Source organism: Bufo gargarizans, chromosome 6 (genome assembly GCF_014858855.1).
Source record: "Bufo gargarizans isolate SCDJY-AF-19 chromosome 6, ASM1485885v1, whole genome shotgun sequence".
NCBI lineage: Eukaryota > Metazoa > Chordata > Amphibia > Anura > Bufonidae > Bufo > Bufo gargarizans.
In genome coordinates, this window is record NC_058085.1 from 367,222,736 (window position 1) to 367,240,787 (window position 18,052).

Sequence of the window (18,052 nt, forward strand, 5' to 3'; positions counted from 1 at the left end):
CCCTTGAGGCCACAGTCACTATTCTTCCCAAACCCGGGAAAGACCCTAAGTTGTGTGGCAGCTATAGACCAATTTCGCTTTTAAACGTCGACATCAAGGTCTGGGCGAAACTTCTTGCAACTAGAATAAGTGTCCTCCTTCCGAAACTCATTAATCCTGAACAGGCAGGCTTTGTCCCTGGCCGGGAAGGCAGTCACAACTCCTGCAGAATTCTGTCCATCATACAGCTAGCAATGAAAAAACGCCTCCCCTGGTTCTGCTGGGTATAGATGCGGAGAAGGCTTTTGACCGGGTGAATTGGGCTTATATGATAAAAACCTTGCAAAAGTTTGGCTTCCCTGCGCAATTTCAGAGAGCTATAATGTCACTGTATGGCGACCCTAGCGCCCGGATCAGAGTTAATGGCACTTTATCGCCTCCCTTCCCTATCAGGAATGAAACGAGGCAGGGATGCCCCCTGTCCCCTGCCCTGTACATTTTAGTCATGGAAACTTTGCTCCAGGCCATTAGAGATCATCCTGGCATCAGGGGACTCAAGTTGGAGAATAGCCCCATAGAATATCTCAATGCAGCTTATGCAGACGACCTCCTAGTCATGGTCTCCAACCCGGTCGAGGCCTTCCCGCATCTATTATCCTTGTTCGAACAGTATGGACAGGTGTCCAATTTTAAAGTAAACTACACAAAGTCGGAAGCCATGAACGTGTCGGCACCGGTCAAACAAATCCACCTGCTGAAAGCGAGAACCCCCTTTTTATGGCAAACGTCTCATTTGTCCTACCTGGGAATTAAGATCCCCTGCAGATTAGAAAAGCTTTTCCAACTGAACTATGCTGCACTACTGAACGATGCCCAACAACAATTGCACACGCTGAGAATCCCGTATATTTCATGGATGGGCCGAAAAAATCTGTTAAAAGCATTTATTATGCCCAAGATACTGTACGTCATGCAGATGCTGCCCGTCTTCCTTCCCTCCTCCTTCTTCACACAAATTAGACGGCTTTTCAGCATTTTTCTCTGGGAGGGGAGGGGAGCGAGACTGGCGCATCGCACGTTGATATTGAGGAAGAATCAGGGAGGAATGGCTCTACCTGACGCTCAGCTATACTATAAGGCCATTCACCTGAAGAGGTGTCTGCATGTCCATGCCCCCTGGTCTCACATCCTGGGTAGGGAACTTGAGATCTCCCAACTTGACAAAAAACAGAGAGCGGGGTTATGGGGTCTGAACTCATCTTCCCTTCACTCACAGGTACTGCTTAAAGGCACGGCGGCCGTTATCAGACAACTGAATAAGGACAAAGGCTTGCTACATGCTCTATCACCACTGATGCCAGCAGACCTTGCGCCATTCCTTGTGAAACCCACTGCTGACACTGTATCTCCAGTGTGGAACAAACTACACAACTACACCGTCACAGAGTTCTTAGATGGGGCATCGGGTGCTCTCTCTGCCCATCATCCCCTAAATCACGTTCTATCTTCTAGCAATTTTCTAGACGCCATAGAATTGAATTCCATCAGCAAGCCACTGCTGACTTCTAGACAGCACACTCCAGAAACGACATGGTTCGAGAAGTTGTTACACTTAAAATCCCCCCCCCCAGCAAAATAATATCAAAATTCTATTCAGCGCTAAATGTCCAGGCTCCTATGAGGATCCCACAGTACTTGAAAACCTGGGCAACCGAGCTTGACTTAGAATTCTCAGAAACGGATATATTGCGCATACATGCCCACTCCCACGGATTCTCGAGGTGTGTGAAGGTGCAAGAGCACTCATACAAAGTGCTGACTCAGTGGTATCAGACCCCTAAACAATTATTCTTAAAAGGTCTTCGTAAGTCTGACACGTGCTGGAGGTGTAAGGGGGCGTCAGGGACGCAAACACACATATTCTGGTCCTGCCCAAAGCTCCGCCAGTATTGGGACGGGGTATTAGCTATAATAAATAAAGTGATGAATGCTCATATTCAACTATCGCCAGAACTGGTGCTTCTCTGGCTCCCCACACCGACCTTAACGCCATCCAAAAAGAGCTTAGCAACACATTTGATACAGGCAGCGAGGCTACTCATACCACAGAAATGGCTCAGCGAAGGTCCACCGACACTTCCGCATTGGGAGCAGAAAGTAGATCAGATATGCAGATTGGAGGAGTTACATGGTTGGGAGGCCAGACAACACGAGAAATATCTAAAAGTTTGGGAACCTTGGCTGACATTTCGTAACAGCAGTGGGGGCTCTACAGATCTCCTGAGTATTAGAGAGGCAAATTAACCTGAAATCCTCTTATGGTCTCACCCCAATGCCATTTAAATATAATTACGTCTGTTTGGATAATACTTAGACTAGCGTGTTTACACATAAAGCACCTTGGACATGCGTGTACAGGAGGGCCTCCTATTGAGGCCTATTTACCCCGTCCCGCCTCCCACTTCAGTCCAAGTTGCAGGAATGCAGTCCCCCCCTCCCTACCCTGGTAGGGGTTCTGGCCTTCTCCTTACCAATAACGCCCAAGATTGCTCCTGCTCAGCTGTCGCAGGGAAGGGCACTATTTTTATGATTTGTATTTGGCTATTATTTTTTGAATAAAGTCTTTCGCATCTTTTGCATCTTTTGCACAATCCGCTCTTTAGCAGACAGCGCGTGACAGCACTTTACAATGTCTAGATTGCTTGTACAGGATATTGCTTATTGTTCTTCAAACTGTAAAATACTTGGTATAAGCATCATTGTAAGTTGCATTATGATCACGTGTTTACTTGGTATTTGTTGGCTTTATGTAAACATATATCTGTCTTGCTGACACTTTGACTGTGCAACTGTGGTAAGGGGTTGGAACCTTCCACCCAATGTTGTCATTTTCCAATAAAAAGAAATTTGACAAAGAATATAACTACTATAATACTGCTCCTATGTACAAGAATATAACTACTATAATACTGCTCCTATGTACAAGAATATAACTACTATAATACTGCTCCTATGTACAAGAATATAACTACTATAATACTGCTCCTATATACAAGAATATAACTACTATAATACTGCCTCCTATGTACAAGAATATAACTACTATAATACTGCCTCCTATGTACAAGAATATAACTACTATAATACTGCTCCTATGTACAAGAATATAACTACTATAATACTGCCTCCTATGTACAAGAATATAACTACTATAATACTGCCTCCTATGTACAAGAATATAACTACTATAATACTGCTCCTATGTACAAGAATATAACTACTATAATACTGCTCCTATGTACAAGAATCTAACTACTATAATACTGCTCCTATGTACAAGAATATAACTACTATAATACTGCTCCTATGTACAAGAATATAACTACTATAATACTGCCTCCTATGTACAAGAATATAACTACTATAATACTGCCTCCTATGTACAAGAATATAACTACTATAATACTGATCCTATATACAAGAATATAACTACTATAATACTGCTCCTATGTACAAGAATATAACTACTATAATACTGCCTCCTATGTACAAGAACTGCTCCTATGTACAAGAATATAACTACTATAATACTGCCTCCTATGTACAAGAATATAACTACTATAATACTGCTCCTATGTACAAGAATATAACTACTATAATACTGCTCCTATGTACAAGAATATAACTACTATAATACTGCTCCTATGTACAAGAATCTAACTACTATAATACTGCTCCTATGTACAGGAATATAACTACTGAAATACTGCTCCTATGTACAGGAATATAACTACCATAATACTGCTCCTATATACAAGAATATAACTACTATAATACTGCTCCTATGTAATAATATAACTACTATAATACTGCCCCTATGTACAAGAATATAACTACTATAATACTGCTCCTATGTACAAGAATATAACTACTATAATACTGCCCCTATGTACAAGAATATAACTACTATAATACTGCCTCCTCTGTACAAGAATATAACTACTATAATACTGCTCCTATGTACAAGAATATAACTACTATAATACTGCCTCCTATGTACAGGAATATAACTACTGAAATACTGCTCCTATGTAAGAATATAACAACTATAATACTGCTCCTATATACAAGAATATAACTACTATAATACTGCTCCTATGTAATAATATAACTACTATAATACTGCCCCTATGTACAAGAATATAACTACTATAATACTGCTCCTATGTACAAGAATATAACTACTATAATACTGCTCCTATGTACAAGAATATAACTACTATAATACTGCTCCTATGTACAAGAATATAACTACTATAATACTGCCCCTATGTACAAGAATATAACTACTATAATACTGCTCCTATGTACAAGAATATAACTACTATAATACTGCCTCCTATGTACAGGAATATAACTACTATAATACTGCCCCTATGTACAAGAATATAACTACTATAATACTGCTCCTATGTACAAGAATATAACTACTATAATACTGCTCCTATATACAAGAATATAACTACTATAATACTGCTCCTATGTACAAGAATATAACTACTATAATACTGCCTCCTGTGTACAGGAATATAACTACTATAATACTGCTCCTATGTACAGGAATATAACAACTATAATACTGCCCCTATGTACAATAATATCACTACTATAATACTGCCTCCTATGTAAGAATATAACAACTATACAACGACCCCGTTGTTCCTAGAGGCTCATTTGTATATAATAAAACATTTTTCTCTGCAATGTGGACACATATAAATATGGGACCAACACAGATGCCTTCAGCTGCCAAGTGCATATGCTACAGGTCAGTCAGTTTCATAGGTACAAGACTGCTGACAGATGCCCTTTAATTACGGTATATTATACAGGGCTGTGTGATACATTTTGTGCACCTTTATGGAACATGATGGAATTTACTTACAATATAATAGAATTTGACACTTTTGTAGTCTTTCATTAGGTCATTTGGACATATAACATATTCCACTCGTATCCTTATTCGCTTGTTACATGGAATGATCCCAGAGATGGGCTGCAGTCTTAGAAAGCTTTCCGCTTTACTGTAAAAGGGGAGCAGGAAGTGCACTGGACCCCAAATTCTTCCATCTAATTGCCCAGTAGAGGAAGTGATGATGTTTCCCTAAAAATGAGGACGTACAATAACAGTGTTTTCAAAGGTGACACTAGTGACACAATTTTGGTTAAATCTGTGCTAATATCTCTGGTTTCCTTCCCCCTCATTCCTTTTCTCCCACCTAGTGTCCTCTCTCTAGGAGCGCCATAGTATTTTTTTTATCTAGCATTCTATTTATGATCCAGGAACATCAGGATGAACAGTAAAAAAGTCTCCCAGGTAGAAGTGAGTTGCAGTGCATAGAATTATATGAGGGTGCTTTCACACTAGCGTTTTTGTTTTCCGGTATTGAGTTCCGTCCTAGGGGCTCAATACCGGAAAAAAACTGATCAGTTTTATCCTAATGCATTCTGAATAGAGAGCAATGCGTTCAGGATGCATCAGTCCAGTCCCTCTTACGTTTTTTTGGCCGGAGAAAATACCGCAGCATGCCGCAGTTTTCTCTCCGGCCAAAAACCCTGAACACTTGACGGAATGCTGGATCCAGCATTAATTTCCATTGAAGTGTTCTGGCAAAACGGATCCGCATGCCCAGACCTTTAAAAATGAGAAAAAAATAAATACTGGATCCGTTTTTTCCAGATGACAACCGGAAAGACGGGTCGGGTATTGCAATGCATTTGCGAGACGGATCCGCATCCATTTGCGTCCAGATTGCCGGAATCGTCTGCTGCAAGTGTGAAAGTACCCTAAGGACCCTTTCCCATGGGCGAGAATTCCGCGCGGGTGCAATGCGTGACCCGCACTGAATCCGGACCCATTCACTTCAATAGGGCTGTGCAGATGAGCGGTGATTTTCACGCATTACATGCGCTTTGCGTGAAAATCGCTGCATGTTCTATATTCTGCGGTTTTCACGCAACGCAGGCTCCATAGAAATGAATAGGGATGCGTGAAAATCGCAAGCAAGTGCGGATGCGGTGCGATTTTCACGCATGTTTGCTAGGAGATGATGTTAGTAAATTGATTAAAGTCAATTTACTGTATTATTTTCCCTTATAAGATGGTTATAAGGGGAAATAATAGCATTCTTATTTCCGAATGCTTACTAAAATGTGGCATGGGGGGGGTTAAAAAAAAATAATAATTAACTCACCTCATCCACTTGTTCGCGCAGCCGGCATCTTCTTCTTTCTTCCTATTTCAGGACCTGCCAAAGGACCTTTGATGACGTAATCTAGTATCTTCATTCAGCAGGACCTGCGCTGATGTCACCGCACACACCCTATGACGTCATCGAAGGTCCTTTGGCAGGTCCTGAAAGAAGAAGAAGGAAGAAGATGCCGGCTGCGCGAACAAGCAGATGAGGTGAGTTAATTATTATTTTTTTTTAACCCCCCCCATGCCACATTTTAGTTAGCATTCGGTATTAAGAATGCTATTATTTTCCTTTATAACCATGTATAAGGGAAAATAATAAAATCTACAGAACACCGAACCTGAACTTCAGTAAAGAAGTCCGGGTTCGGGTCTGGGTACCGCAATCAGTTTTCTCTCACGAGCATTGCACTCGCGCGGAAAAAACTGTGCAACGCAACACAATCGCAGTCAAAACTGACTGAAATTGCGTACGCACTCGCACGATTTTCCCTGATCGCAGACGCAACGCATCCGGACTTATTCCGGACACGCTCGTCTGCAAGGGGCCTAAGAGACAGTAAAGATGAAATCCTTCCCCTGATCTAGCACACCTTATAACAGTGTTCGTTGACTCCCCTCTATGTCTTCAGATTGTGTCATCGTCAGTAGCTTTGGTAACTATATGACCCATGAAGTTTTGCTCGGGCATAACATAGTGAGGTGGCACTACAATATACCCATCAGAGACAATAGTAAAATATATTATTTTGAATAATGAGTTGGACACTTGGTTAAGGCACAGGAGAGGCGACAGGCCGCACCCTGTGCAGCAGCATGCAGCATGTCATGCAAGCTCCAGCCCACTGCAGGGAGTGGCTATGCTATGGCCCAAGCACATTCAACCTGATGTTTTACTGCTCAGAAATCTGCAGGAGACAGCAGTAACATTAAACGTGATGGTTGCAGATGAGAATTCACTTGGGGACCTGTGGATTCACCAGAGTTACCCTTTAAGTTGGCAAGTGTAAGGCCTCTTTCACACGGGCATTATGTTTTTTGCCCGGATAAGATGCGGGTGCGTTGCGGGAAAATGCGCGATTTTTCCCGCGCAAGTGCAAAACATTGTAATGCGTTTTGCACGCGCGTGAGAAAAATCGGCATGTTTGGTACCCAAACTCGAACTTCTTCACAGAAGTTCGGGCTTGGGATCGGTGTTCTGTAGATTGCATTATTTTCCCTTATAACATGGCTGTAAGGGAAAATAATAGCATTCTGAATACAGAATGCATTGTACAATAGCGCTGGAGGGGTTAAAAATAATAAAATAATAATTTAACTCACCTTAATCCACTTGATCGCACAGCCGGCATCTCTTCTGTCTTCTTCTTTGCTGCGCACAGGAATAGGACCTTTCATGACGTCACTGTGCTCATCACATGGTCCAATCACATGGTTCATCACCATGGTGAGGGACCATGTGATTGGATCATGTGATGTGACGTCACCACAGGTCCTTAGCCGGCAGCTCAACATTACAGAAGAAGACAGAGATCCGCAACTACGCGATCAAGTGGACTCGGTGTGTTAATTTTTTTATTTTTAACCCCTCCATCACTATTTTGAATTTACTTTGCATTTTGTATTCAGAATGCTATTATTTTCCCTTATAACCATGGTATAAGGGAAAATAATACAGATCGGGTCCCCAGCCCGATCGTCACCTAGCATCCGCACCCGCACTTGCTTGCAGATGCTTGTGATTTTCACGCAGCCCCATTCACTTCTCTGGGGCCTGCGTTGCGTGAAAAACGCACAATATAGAGCATGCTGCGATTTTCACGCAACGCACAAGTGATGCGTGAAAATCACAGCTCATGTGCACAGCCCCATAGAAATGAATGGGTCAGGATTCAGTGCGGGTGCAATGCGTTCAACTCACTCATTTCACCCGCGCGGAAATCTCACCTGTGTGAAAGGGGCCTAAAAGGAACACATATTTCTAGATGCAGAACAGAAAGATAAGACTAAGAGATGACACAAGAAGACTGGGATCAGTCTCTCACCCGGATCATGACTTGCCCGTTCCATTCAGATGTGTCCAGGGTAAAGCGCGCTTTTCCTGTTTTATCCGTTTTTCCATCTACGTTGAGCGGATCTTTTTGAAACTTCACCTCCAGAGAAGCATTTACAAACTGGAGTGGGGCACCATCCCGATCCTGCGCTCTTAGCTACGATAGAAAAATATTTTGCACTTTACTTCATCATCACATCATCCCCAGCATCGCTGTCTATAGAGTACTCATCATGAGACTTTATAAGCTTTAAGGGCAGGGTGAGTCAGGTGAACCCATCATGAAGCAATCTGCTACAGTCATGTCGACATCAAGTGACCTCATACCACAATCTGTATATCTCCAAACAACACAAATATCCTATGAGTGGACTTCAAACGGTCTCTTCGCAAATGGTGGCTGTTCGAGTCTTTGCCTCTACGTTGTACATCTTAGCAGGTCTGTACTGGGACAACAAGGTTCCACTGGTGCAGTCTTTGTATAACCACAAGTAAAATGTGGTCAGTTGTACAGCACAGAGGGGGGTTGTTCTGACCCCCATAACAGTCCCCCTTCACCGCTTCATCCTATGAGAACTTACTGTATAGAATCACCATGATCACCAACGTACTAATCATAAATTATGAAAATTGATGACCGCAAATAAAATGTAGTCACATGATGCCATTGTAGGTACCAGGAAAGGTGCATTGTTGGTCATAACTTTCAGCTAACAGTCAAGGGAGTTAATCAAGGGATAGTTCTGACCCCCATAACTGTCCCCCTTCACCACTTCATCCTATCGGCACATACAAAATCACAGTAATCAGTAATGTACCAGTCATAGAGATGGATTTATGAAAGATGACCACAAGTATAATGTAGTCACATGACACTGTTTTAGGATGTGGTGAGGGCAGGCTCGGACTGGCCCACAGGGGTACAGGTGAATCCCCCCGCGGGCCCCTGAGCAAAGTGGGCCCCTAGTCTCCCACCCCCTGCACAAGTGGCACATAACACAATAGACTTACTGCACTACATACAGATATTCCTCATCCAGCCTATGTTCATATAAAAACCTGAAAGATTATTAAAGAAACTCCCCAGTTTATTATTATAGACACGATCAGAGCTGAGACGACGTCTAGTTACAGAGGAAAGCTGCCAGTGTCCTCTTCTCCTCAAGACTAGGGATGAGCGAACTCGAACTGTATAGTTCGGGTTCGTACCGAATTTTGGGGTGTCCGTGACACGGACCCGAACCCGGACATTTTCGTAAAAGTCCGGGTTCGGGTTCGGTGTTCGTCGCTTTCTTGGCGCTTTTGTGACGCTTTCTTGGCGCTTTTTGAAAGGCTGCAAAGCAGCCAATCAACAAGCGTCATACTACTTGCCCCAAGAGGCCGTCACAGCCATGCCTACTATTGGCATGGCTGTGATTGGCCAGAGCACCATGTGACCCAGCCTCTATTTAAGCTGGAGTCACATAGCGCCGCCCGTCACTCTGCTCTGATTAGCGTAGGGAGAGGTTGCGGATGCGACAGTAGGGCGAGATTAGGCAGATTAACTCCTCCAAAGGACTTGATTAACTGATCGATCTGCAGCTGTGGATCATTGAGCTGCTGATCCTCAATTGCTCACTGTTTTTAGGCTGCCCAGACCGTTTGTCAGTCACTTTTTTCTGGGGTGATCGGCGGCCATTTTGTGTCTTGTGCGGTGCTGCGACCAAGTGCATCCAAGCTGCAACCAAGTGCATTTAACCCTCAATGGTGTGGTTGTTTTTTGGCTAAAGCCTACATCAGGGTGAAGCTGTCACACCAAGTGCATTTAACCAGCAATAGTCTGTTCATTTTTTGGCCATATACTAAATCAGGGGCAAGCTGCGCCTGTCACCAAGTGCATTTAACCCTCAATGGTGTGGTTGTTTTTTGGCTAAAGCCTACATCAGGGTGAAGCTGTCACACCAAGTGCATTTAACCAGCAATAGTCTGTTTATTTTTTGGCCATATACTACATCAGGGGCAAGCTGCGCCCGTCACCAAGTGCATTTAACCCTCAGTAGTGTGGTTGGTCAAGCTGTGACACCAAGTGCATTTAACCAGCAATAGTCTGTTCATTTTTTGGCCATATACTACATCAGGGGCAAGCTGCGCCCGTCACCAAGTGCATTTAACCCTCAGTAGTGTGGTTGGTCAAGCTATCACACCAAGTGCATTTAACCAGCAATAGTCTGTTCATTTTTTGGCCATATACTAAATCAGGGGCAAGCTGCGCCCGTCACCAAGTGCATTTAACCAGCAATAGTCTGTTCATTTTTTGGCCATATACTACATCAGGGGCAAGCTGCGCCCGTCACCAAGTGCATTTACCCTCAAGTAGTGTGGTTGGTCAAGCTAGTCGACACCAAGTGCATTTAACCAGCAATAGTCTGTTCATTTTTTGGCCATATACTACATCAGGGGCAAGCTGCGCCCGTCACCAAGTGCATTTAACCAGCAATAGTGTGGTTATTTTTTGGCCATATCCCAGTCTAATTCTGTCACTAAATCCATACCGGTCACCCAGCGCCTAAATACTAGGCCTCAAATTTATATCCCGCTAAATCTCTCGTTACCGCTGTCCTGTTGTGGCTGGGAAAGTTATTTAGTGTCCGTCAAAGCACATTTTTTGTTCTGGGTTGAAGTACAATTCCCAATTTAGCAATTTCATAATTTAGTGGTTCCTGCTATATCAGAGCTATTTGAAATCTATCCCTAAAAGGGTATATAATATTCAAGGTGCACATAGGGCCATTCAGAATAACTTCACACACACGCTACTGTGCATTTCCAAGTCTAATTCTGTCGCTAAATCCATACCGGTCACCCAGCGCCTAAATACTAGGCCTCAAATTTATATCCCGCTAAATCTCTCGTTACCGCTGTACTGTTGTTGCTGGGAAAGTTATTTAGTGTCCGTCAAAGCACACTTTTTGTTCTGGGTTGAAATACAATTCCCAATTTAGCAATTTCATAATTTAGTGGTTTCTGCTATATCAGAGCTATTTGAAATCTATCCCTAAAAGGGTATATAATATTCAAGGTGCACATAGGGTCATTCAGAATAACTTCACACACACCCGCTACTGTGTATTTCCAAGTCTAATTCTGTCACTAAACCCATACCTGTCACCCAGCGCCTAAATACTAGGCCTCAAATTTATATCCCGCTAAATCTCTCGTTACCGCTGTCCTGTTGTGGCTGGGAAAGTTATTTAGTGTCCGTCAAAGCACATTTTTTGTTCTGGGTTGAAATACAATTCCCAATTTAGCAATTTCATAATTTAGTGGTTTCTGCTATATCAGAGCTATTTGAAATCTATCCCTAAAAGGGTATATAATATTCAAGGTGCACATTGGGTCATTCAGAATAACTTCACACACACCCGCTACTGTGCATTTCCAAGTCTAATTCTGTCACTAAACCCATACCTGTCACCCAGCGCCTAAATACTAGGCCTCAAATTTATATCCCGCTAAATCTCTCGTTACCGCTGTCCTGTTGTGGCTGGGAAAGTTATTTAGTGTCCGTCAAAGCACATTTTTTGTTCTGGGTTGAAATACAATTCCCAATTTAGCAATTTCATAATTTAGTGGTTTCTGCTATATCAGAGCTATTTGAAATCTATCCCTAAAAGGGTAGATCATATTGAAGGTGCACATAGGGTCATTCAGAATAACTTCACACACACCCGCTACTGTGCATTTCCAAGTCTAATTCTGTCACTAAACCCATACCTGTCACCCAGCGCCTAAATACTAGGCCTCAAATTTATATCCAGCTGAATTTGAATACAATACATTGGGCCAAATAATATTTTTGTTGTTGTGGTGAACGATAACAATGAGGAAAACATCTAGTAAGGGACGCGGACATGGTCGTGGTGGTGTTAGTGGATCCTCTGGTGCTGGGAGAGGACGTGGCCGTTCTGCCACATCCACACGTCCTAGTGTTCCAACTACCTCAGGTCCCAGTAGCCGCCAGAATTTACAGCGATATATGGTGGGGCCCAATGCCGTTCTAAGGATGGTAAGGCCTGAGCAGGTACAGGCATTAGTCAATTGGGTGGCCGACAGTGGATCCAGCACGTTCACATTATCTCCCACCCAGTCTTCTGCAGAAAGCGCACAGATGGCGCCTGAAAACCAAGCCCATCAGTCTGTCACATCACCCCCATGCATACCAGGGAAACTGTCTCAGCCTCAAGTTATGCAGCAGTCTCTTATGCTGTTTGAAGACTCCGCTGGCAGGGTTTCCCAAGGGCATCCACCTAGCCCTTCCCCAGCGGTGAAAGATATAGAATGCACTGACGCACAACCACTTATGTTTCCTGATGATGAGGACATGGGAATACCACCTCAGCATGTCTCTGATGATGACGAAACACAGGTGCCAACTGCTGCGTCTTTCTGCAGTGTGCAGACTGAACAGGAGGTCAGGGATCAAGACTGGGTGGAAGACGATGCAGGGGATGATGAGGTCCTAGACCCCACATGGAATGAAGGTCATGCCACTGACTTTCACAGTTCGGAGGAAGAGGCAGTGGTGAGACCGAGCCAACAGCGTAGCAAAAGAGGGAGCAGTGGGCAAAAGCAGAACACCCGCCGCCAAGAGACTCCGCCTGCTACTGCCCGCCGCCATCTGGGACCGAGCACCCCAAAGGCAGCTTCAAGGAGTTCCCTGGCATGGCACTTCTTCAAACAATGTGCTGACGACAAGACCCGAGTGGTTTGCACGCTGTGCCATCAGAGCCTTAAGCGAGGCATTAACGTTCTGAACCTGAGCACAACCTGCATGACCAGGCACCTGCATGCAAAGCATGAACTGCAGTGGAGTAAACACCTTAAAACCAAGGAAGTCACTCAGGCTCCCCCTGCTACCTCTTCTGCTGCTGCCGCCTCGGCCTCTTCTGCTGCTGCCGCCTCGGCCTCTTCCTCCGCCTCTGGAGGAACGTTGGCACCTGCCGCCCAGCAAACAGGGGATGTACCACCAACACCACCACCACCACCTCCGTCACCAAGCGTCTCAACCATGTCACACGGCAGCGTTCAGCTCTCCATCTCACAAACATTTGAGAGAAAGCGTAAATTCCCACCTAGCCACCCTCGATCCCTGGCCCTGAATGCCAGCATTTCTAAACTACTGGCCTATGAAATTCTGTCATTCAGGCTGGTGGACACAGACAGCTTCAAACAGCTCATGTCACTTGCTATCCCACAGTATGTTGTTCCCAGCCGCCACTACTTCTCCAAGAGAGCCGTGCCTTCCCTGCACAACCAAGTATCCGATAAAATCAAGTGTGCACTGCGCAACGCCATCTGTGGCAAGGTCCACCTAACCACAGATACGTGGACCAGTAAGCACGGCCAGGGACGCTATATCTCCCTAACTGCACACTGGGTAAATGTAGTGGCAGCTGGGCCCCAGGCGGAGAGCTGTTTGGCGCACGTCCTTCCGCTGCCAAGGATCGCAGGGCAACATTCTTTGCCTCCTGTTGCCACCTCCTCCTTCTCGGCTTCCTCCTCCTCTTCTTCCACCTGCTCATCCAGTCAGCCACACACCTTCACCACCAACTTCAGCACAGCCCGGGGTAAACGTCAGCAGGCCATTCTGAAACTCATATGTTTGGGGGACAGGCCCCACACCGCACAGGAGTTGTGGCGGGGTATAGAACAACAGACCGACGAGTGGTTGCTGCCGGTGAGCCTCAAGCCCGGCCTGGTGGTGTGCGATAATGGGCGAAATCTCGTTGCAGCTCTGGGACTAGCCAATTTGACGCACATCCCTTGCTTGGCGCATGTGCTGAATTTGGTGGTGCAGAAGTTCATTCACAACTACCCCGACATGTCAGAGCTGCTGCATAAAGTGCGGGCCGTCTGTTCGCGCTTCCGGCGTTCACATCCTGCTGCTGCTCGCCTGTCTGCGCTACAGCGTAACTTCGGCCTTCCCGCTCACCGCCTCATATGCGACGTGCCCACCAGGTGGAACTCCACCTTGCACATGCTGGACAGACTGTGTGAGCAGCAGCAGGCCATAGTGGAGTTTCAGCTGCAGCACGCACGGGTCAGTCGCACTACAGAACAGCACCACTTCACCACCAATGACTGGGCCTCCATGCGAGACCTGTGTGCCCTGTTGCGCTGTTTCGAGTACTCCACCAACATGGCCAGTGGCGATGACGCCGTTATCAGCGTTACAATACCACTTCTATGTCTCCTTGAGAAAACACTTAGGGCGATGATGCAAGAGGAGGTGGCCCAGGAGGAGGAGGAGGAGGAGGAAGAGGGGTCATTTTTAGCACTTTCAGGCCAGTCTCTTCGAAGTGACTCAGAGGGAGGTTTTTGGCAACAGCAGAGGCCAGGTACAAATGTGGCCAGACAGGGCCCACTACTGGAGGACGAGGAGGACGAGGATGAGGAGGAGGTGGAGGAGGATGAGGATGAAGCATGGTCACAGCGGGGTGGCACCCAACGCAGCTCGGGCCCATCACTGGTGCGTGGCTGGGGGGAAAGGCAGGACGATGACGATACGCCTCCCACAGAAGACAGCTTGTCCTTACCCCTGGGCAGCCTGGCACACATGAGCGACTACATGCTGCAGTGCCTGCGCAACGACAGCAGAGTTGCCCACATTTTAACCTGTGCGGACTACTGGGTTGCCACCCTGCTGGATCCACGCTACAAAGACAATGTGCCCACCTTACTTCCTGCACTGGAGCGTGATAGGAAGATGCGCGAGTACAAGCGCACGTTGGTAGACGCGCTACTGAGAGCATTCCCAAATGTCACAGGGGAACAAGTGGAAGCCCAAGGCAGAGGAGGAGCAAGAGGTCGCCAAGGCAGCTGTGTCAATGCCAGCTCCTTTGAGGGCAGGGTTAGCATGGCAGAGATGTGGAAAACTTTTGTCAACGCGCCACAGCTAACTGCACCACCACCTGATACGCAACGTGTTAGCAGGAGGCAACATTTCACTAACATGGTGGAACAGTACGTGTGCACACCCCTCCACGTACTGACTGATGGTTCGGCCCCATTCAACTTCTGGGTCTCTAAATTGTCCACGTGGCCAGAGCTAGCCTTTTATGCCTTGGAGGTGCTGGCCTGCCCGGCGGCCAGCGTTTTGTCTGAACGTGTATTCAGCACGGCAGGGGGCGTCATTACAGACAAACGCAGCCGCCTGTCTACAGCCAATGTGGACAAGCTGACGTTCATAAAAATGAACCAGGCATGGATCCCACAGGATCTGTCCGTCCCTTGTCCAGATTAGACATTAACTACCTCCCCTTAACCATATATTATTGGACTCCAGGGCACTTCCTCATTCAATCCTATTTTTATTTTCATTTTACCATTATATTGCGAGGCTACCCAAAGTTGAAGGAACCTCTCCTGTGTCTGGGTGCCGGGGCCTAAATATATGCCAATGGACTGTTGCAGTGGTGGCTGACGTGAAGCCTCATTCTCTGCTATGACATGCAGACTGATTCTCTGCTGACATGAAGCCAGATTCTCTGTTACGGGACCTCTCTCCTCTGCCTGTGTGTGTGCTGGGCCTAAATATATGCCAATGGACTGTTGCAGTGGTGGCTGACATGAAGCCTCATTCTCTGCTATGACATGCAGACTGATTCTCTGCTGACATGAAGCCAGATTCTCTGTTACGAGACCTCCCTCCTCTGCCTGGGTGCTGGGCCTAAATATATGCCAATGGACTGTTGCAGTGGTGGCTGACGTGAAGCCTCATTCTCTGCTATGACATGCAGACTAATTCTCTGCTGACATGAAGCCAGATTCTCTGTTACGGGACCTCTCTCCTCTGCCTGTGTGTGTGCTGGGCCTAAATATATGCCAATGGACTGTTGCAGTGGTGGCTGACGTGAAGCCTCATTCTCTGCTATGACATGCAGACTAATTCTCTGCTGACATGAAGACAGATTCTCTGTTACGGGACCTCTCTCCTCTGCCTGTGTGTGTGCTGGGCCTAAATATATGCCAATGGACTGTTGCAGTGGTGGCTGACGTGAAGCCTCATTCTCTGCTATGACATGCAGACTGATTCTCTGCTGACATGAAGACAGATTCTCTGTTACGGGACCTCTCTCCTCTGCCTGTGTGTGTGCTGGGCCTAAATATATGCCAATGGACTGTTGCAGTGGTGGCTGACGTGAAGCCTCATTCTCTGCTATGACATGCAGACTGATTCTCTGCTGACATGAAGCCAGATTCTCTGTTACGGGACCTCTCTCCTCTGCCTGTGTGTGTGCTGGGCCTAAATATATGCCAATGGACTGTTGCAGTGGTGGCTGACGTGAAGCCTCATTCTCTGCTATGACATGCAGACTGATTCTCTGCTGACATGAAGCCAGATTCTCTGTTACGGGACCTCCCTCCTCTGCCTGGGTGCTGGGCCTAAATATATGTCAATGGACTGTTGCAGTGGTGGCTGACGTGAAGCCTCATTCTCTGCTATGACATGCAGACTGATTCTCTGCTGACATGAAGCCAGATTGTCTGTTACGGGACCTCCCTCCTCTGCCTGGGTGTGTGCTGGGCCTAAATATATGCCAATGGACTGTTGCAGTGGTGGCTGACGTGAAGCCTGATTCTCTGCTATGACATGCAGACTGATTCTCTGCTGACATGAAGCCAGATTCTCTGTTACGGGACCTCCCTCCTCTGCCTGGGTGCTGGGCCTAAATATATGCCAATGGACTGTTGCAGTGGTGGCTGACGTGAAGCCTCATTCTCTGCTATGACATGCAGACTGATTCTCTGCTGACATGAAGCCAGATTCTCTGTTACGGGACCTCCCTCCTCTGCCTGGGTGCTGGGCCTAAATATATGCCAATGGACTGTTGCAGTGGTGGCTGACGTGAAGCCTCATTCTCTGCTATGACATGCAGACTAATTCTCTGCTGACATGAAGACAGATTCTCTGTTACGGGACCTCTCTCCTCTGCCTGTGTGTGTGCTGGGCCTAAATATATGCCAATAGACTGTTGCAGTGGTGGCTGACGTGAAGCCTCATTCTCTGCTATGACATGCAGACTGATTCTCTGCTGACATGAAGACAGATTCTCTGTTACGGGACCTCCCTCCTCTGCCTGGGTGCTGGGCCTAAATATATGACAATGGACTGTTGCAGTGGTGGCTGACGTGAAGCCTCATTCTCTGCTATGACATGCAGACTAATTCTCTGCTGACATGAAGCCAGATTCTCTGTTACGGGACCTCTCTCCTCTGCCTGTGTGTGTGCTGGGCCTAAATATATGCCAATGGACTGTTGCAGTGGTGGCTGACGTGAAGCCTCATTCTCTGCTATGACATGCAGACTGATTCTCTGCTGACATGAAGCCAGATTCTCTGTTACGGGACCTCTCTCCTCTGCCTGTGTGTGTGCTGGGCCTAAATATATGCCAATGGACTGTTGCAGTGGTGGCTGACGTGAAGCCTCATTCTCTGCTATGACATGCAGACTGATTCTCTGCTGACATGAAGCCAGATTCTCTGTTACGGGACCTCCCTCCTCTGCCTGGGTGCTGGGCCTAAATATATGTCAATGGACTGTTGCAGTGGTGGCTGACGTGAAGCCTCATTCTCTGCTATGACATGCAGACTGATTCTCTGCTGACATGAAGCCAGATTCTCTGTTACGGGACCTCCCTCCTCTGCCTGGGTGCTGGGCCTAAATATATGCCAATGGACTGTTGCAGTGGTGGCTGACGTGAAGCCTCATTCTCTGCTATGAC

General features: G+C 46.1%; 1 protein-coding gene across 1 annotated transcript in view; it reads right to left on the reverse strand.

The window, feature by feature from the left end:
• Nucleotides 1-18,052, reverse strand: part of LOC122942241 (alpha-2-macroglobulin-like protein 1) — a 236,408-nt gene that overhangs the window by 174,011 nt on the left and 44,345 nt on the right. The window contains exons 11-12 of the mRNA XM_044299744.1: nt 8,281-8,445; nt 4,925-5,143 (exon numbers count right to left, since the gene is read on the reverse strand). Of these exons, the coding sequence (XP_044155679.1) occupies nt 4,925-5,143; nt 8,281-8,445 (384 nt within the window). The remainder of the gene's footprint in view (nt 1-4,924; nt 5,144-8,280; nt 8,446-18,052) is intronic.